Raw genomic sequence first — 3,485 nt, forward strand, 5'->3', positions numbered from 1 at the left:
ATTAACATCTGAAAAAAAAGATAAAAAAAAAAATTAAAGACAAAGTATTTGGGTGATTGGAGAAACCAAATCACCAATGGTCATTTCAGAAGGGTGTTCGCCTCCTAGGGCATGAAAATGCTTCACGTCAATGGTCATTTCAGAATAAGAAAGACCTGCATTGGAGTTTGAAGTTCAACCTCAACTAAAGTAAACTTGGTGGGAAGTTGACAAATAGTGAAAGGGATACAAGATAAGCCATACATCAAGCATTATAGTCTTTTTCAGGTCAAAAAAGAGAAAATAAATCTCAATAACTTTATTTACCTTGGTATAGTTGGTTAGGTTTGCAGTTCATCATAGAGTCTCATAATAGCTTTTTGGAAAAATTTTGCTCAAGATTTCACCGAAAGATGCTGCTTTTGAAGGCAGTTTCCTCTGCTTAGGACCACACTAACAGAGCTAGGTTTGCAGCTACTAGTCGCTGCACACACTCTCTCTCTCTCTCTCTCTCTTTCAGTCTTTTCAACAACCACCATCTGCAACTAGTAAGGATAGACATAAACAATATGCATACTTCTTAATCTCGTGACACAGAAGCTTTTTAATTTCAATCAGCAAACCTTGATTACTTCTCAATTTCCCCACACTACACCGGTCTCTGCCACTCAAATTCGTACGTACGGAGACGCTAGACCCCTCTCCATGTCAGACGGTCATTTAATTCTTTTCGGCGCGCATGCGGATAGGGCTGCGAAGTTACTGTGCCAACTGTTCTCCCTCACATCATATTATCGGGCTGGATTACCTCCTGTTGGACCCGTACTTACGATTGATCCGACCTGCCCTATGTATCCGGACTAGGGCTTGCAATGTTGGATCGGTCTGCTTAAGAATGGTCTGATGGATTTTGGGCCTGCATTATTCTTTAGGACCTAGTCTTACCCCAAGTGTAGGAAACCCGGCGGTCATCACTAAAAAATTCTGCAGATGTAATTTATTAGGAGATGTGATTAAAGATTTCAATTTTGGTTTATTAAATATCAGTTGAAATTTAACTCAGTTATTTTTACCGTTTTTCTTTTTATTTGCTAGTGAAGTCTAACTGCTTTTCTATAGTGGCACCTCAGATTCGTATGTACGGAGGTGTTAGACCTCTCTCCACGCCAGACAGTCATTTAATTCTTGCTAACGCGCATACGGATAGGGCTGCGAAGTGACCGGGCCAACTATTCTCCCTCACATCAAATTATCGGGCTGGATGTTGAGCCTGTGCTTACGATTGATCCGGCCTGCCCCATATATCTGGACTAAAGCTTGCGATGTTGGGTCGGTCTGCTTAAGAATGGTCTAATGAGTTTTGGACCAGCGTTATTCTTTAGGGCTTGACTTTTCCCCAAGTGTAGAAAACCCGGCGATCATCACTAAAAAATTCTGCAGATGTAATTTATTAGGATATGTGATTAAAGATTTCAATTCTGGTTTTATCAGTTGAAATTTAACTCAGTTATGAAGAAATTTAACTCAAGTCCTGGGTAGAGTCTAAAAATAACATAACTTTATTAATGTATATAACTTATTCTTAGCGTGTATATATATATATAATCATACAAGATTAAACAACAAGAAGTAATGTATCAATGGTGTATTGCTAACAGTGCCTGTGATTGCTTCTCATAGCGAAAACCATTTGCTTTGGAATCATCTGCAGACCAAACAAAGATCCCATGTAGTTGCTTCTGACTCTTGAGTTTACTGCAGGCTGTAAAGAATCCATCATCTGGCCCTAACCCACCACTCCCATCACTGATAAAGCTCACCAATACCTTCCCACCATTGTAGTTGGAGCTTTGGGTCTGAAAATATCCCATAAACTGAGAAACTGTTGTCCCTTGATCATATGCATAGAATTGGAAATTTACATAGTCTATCAGCTCTCCATACTTCTTCCACAAAGCTTGATAATGGCTTTGAACTTGATCATCGTCAAACGGAGCTATGGAAGCGAATGAGATAACGCTATTCTTCTTAAGGGTTGATATAAGTTGTCCTATGCATTCTGTGAAGGTTTCAGGATCAGCCTGAAAGTGCTCATCATCAATATCAATACCATCTAAATTATATTGTTTGATGATGTCTGTGAGTGTAGAAACAGCATTGGACACCCATGAATTCACTGAAGAAGGGTTAAAATAAGCATAGCCACCTTGCACACTGTCTCCTCCAAGGCTTAAGGCGACTTTGACATTGGAATATTGGTTTTTGATTGAAGAAACATCAGATGGGCTGAGATTTTCAGAGTCCCAGAAGACATTGAATTTTCCATTGGTGGGAGAAGGAGAACTTGAAGTGTCATAGTCTATGGCGAAGGAGAGAATGAAGTGGAAATCGACATTGGGATTGATAGGAACATCAGTGAACTTGACATTATTGAACTCAGCTCCTATGTATTCACGAAACAGGTTTGAATTCTTAGGAGCTGCTTGGATTGAAGAGTGAGAAGGGATTAGAGCTTGAAGGATAAGAAGGGTGACAAAAAGCTTGGAGAGCTCCATTGATTTTGATCAAACTTGCAGGATTTGTGTAGCTTGCGTTGATGAACATGGAGACCCTTTGATACTATTATATAGTGCACTGAATTTGAGCCATTTCTATGGATTGTAAATGTTTCTTAGACCTTTATTTTGTATGGTTATACAATAAAGGAACATTACTATTTGGTCCTTTTGTTTTATAGAAAAATTTATTGTTTAAGTCTTTTAATTTTGAAAAATACATTAAAATCTCCATAAATTTTAAAAAAATTTACTACTTGGTCTTTCGATTAATTTTATTTATTAAGTATGTAAAAAATTACAAAATATTCTTAATATAAAGGGACTAATTAGTATAAATTTTTGTAAAATTAAAAAATCAACTAATAAATTTTTTTATATAAAAAAAACTAAATAGTTAAATATTTAACGAGTAAAACTAATATAATGATACTTTTTAAAAAATTTCAGAGCGATCTAATATAATTTTTTAAAATTGAAAAATTATTTAGTGAATTTTTTAATATTATAAGGATTAAATAGTAAAATTTTCTACAAAGAAACTACTAGGATCAAGAGGATCGAAGAAGCCGGCAAAAACAAATATTCATTTGGAAGAGGAGCTCAAGATTGAAGCTGCCTCTGTAATTTTTATATATCTTACTTTCACTACTGCAATTTACATATATATATATATACAGAGTCATAGTCCTAAGTAAAGAAGGAGTGTGTGTTAACAATTAGTTAAAAGAACTATTCTAACGGGATTTTACAGATATAGTCGGGATTTTACAGGATTTTGCAGATATAGTCAAATGGCATATCACATATCCTTTATACCCCCTCCTCAAGCTGGAGGTGATGAAAAATCAACCAATCCAAGCTTGGAAACAAAATCATGATAAGAATGGGAAGGTAAAGTCTTGGTGAACATGTCAGCCAACTGCAGGGATGAAGGAAGGTATGGTGTGT

At 36.3% G+C, this 3,485-nt stretch overlaps 1 protein-coding gene across 1 annotated transcript; it reads right to left on the bottom strand.

The window, feature by feature from the left end:
* Window positions 1-1,515: 1,515 nt before the first annotated feature.
* On the bottom strand, window positions 1,516-2,622 carry LOC110626996 (chitinase 2). The gene has a single exon (XM_021773211.2). It carries the CDS (start codon window positions 2,532-2,534, stop codon window positions 1,617-1,619), a length of 918 nt encoding a protein of 305 aa, XP_021628903.1. The 5' UTR covers window positions 2,535-2,622; the 3' UTR covers window positions 1,516-1,616.
* Between the last annotated feature and the right edge of the window lie 863 nt (window positions 2,623-3,485).

Source organism: Manihot esculenta, chromosome 11, assembly GCF_001659605.2.
Source record: "Manihot esculenta cultivar AM560-2 chromosome 11, M.esculenta_v8, whole genome shotgun sequence".
NCBI lineage: Eukaryota > Viridiplantae > Streptophyta > Magnoliopsida > Malpighiales > Euphorbiaceae > Manihot > Manihot esculenta.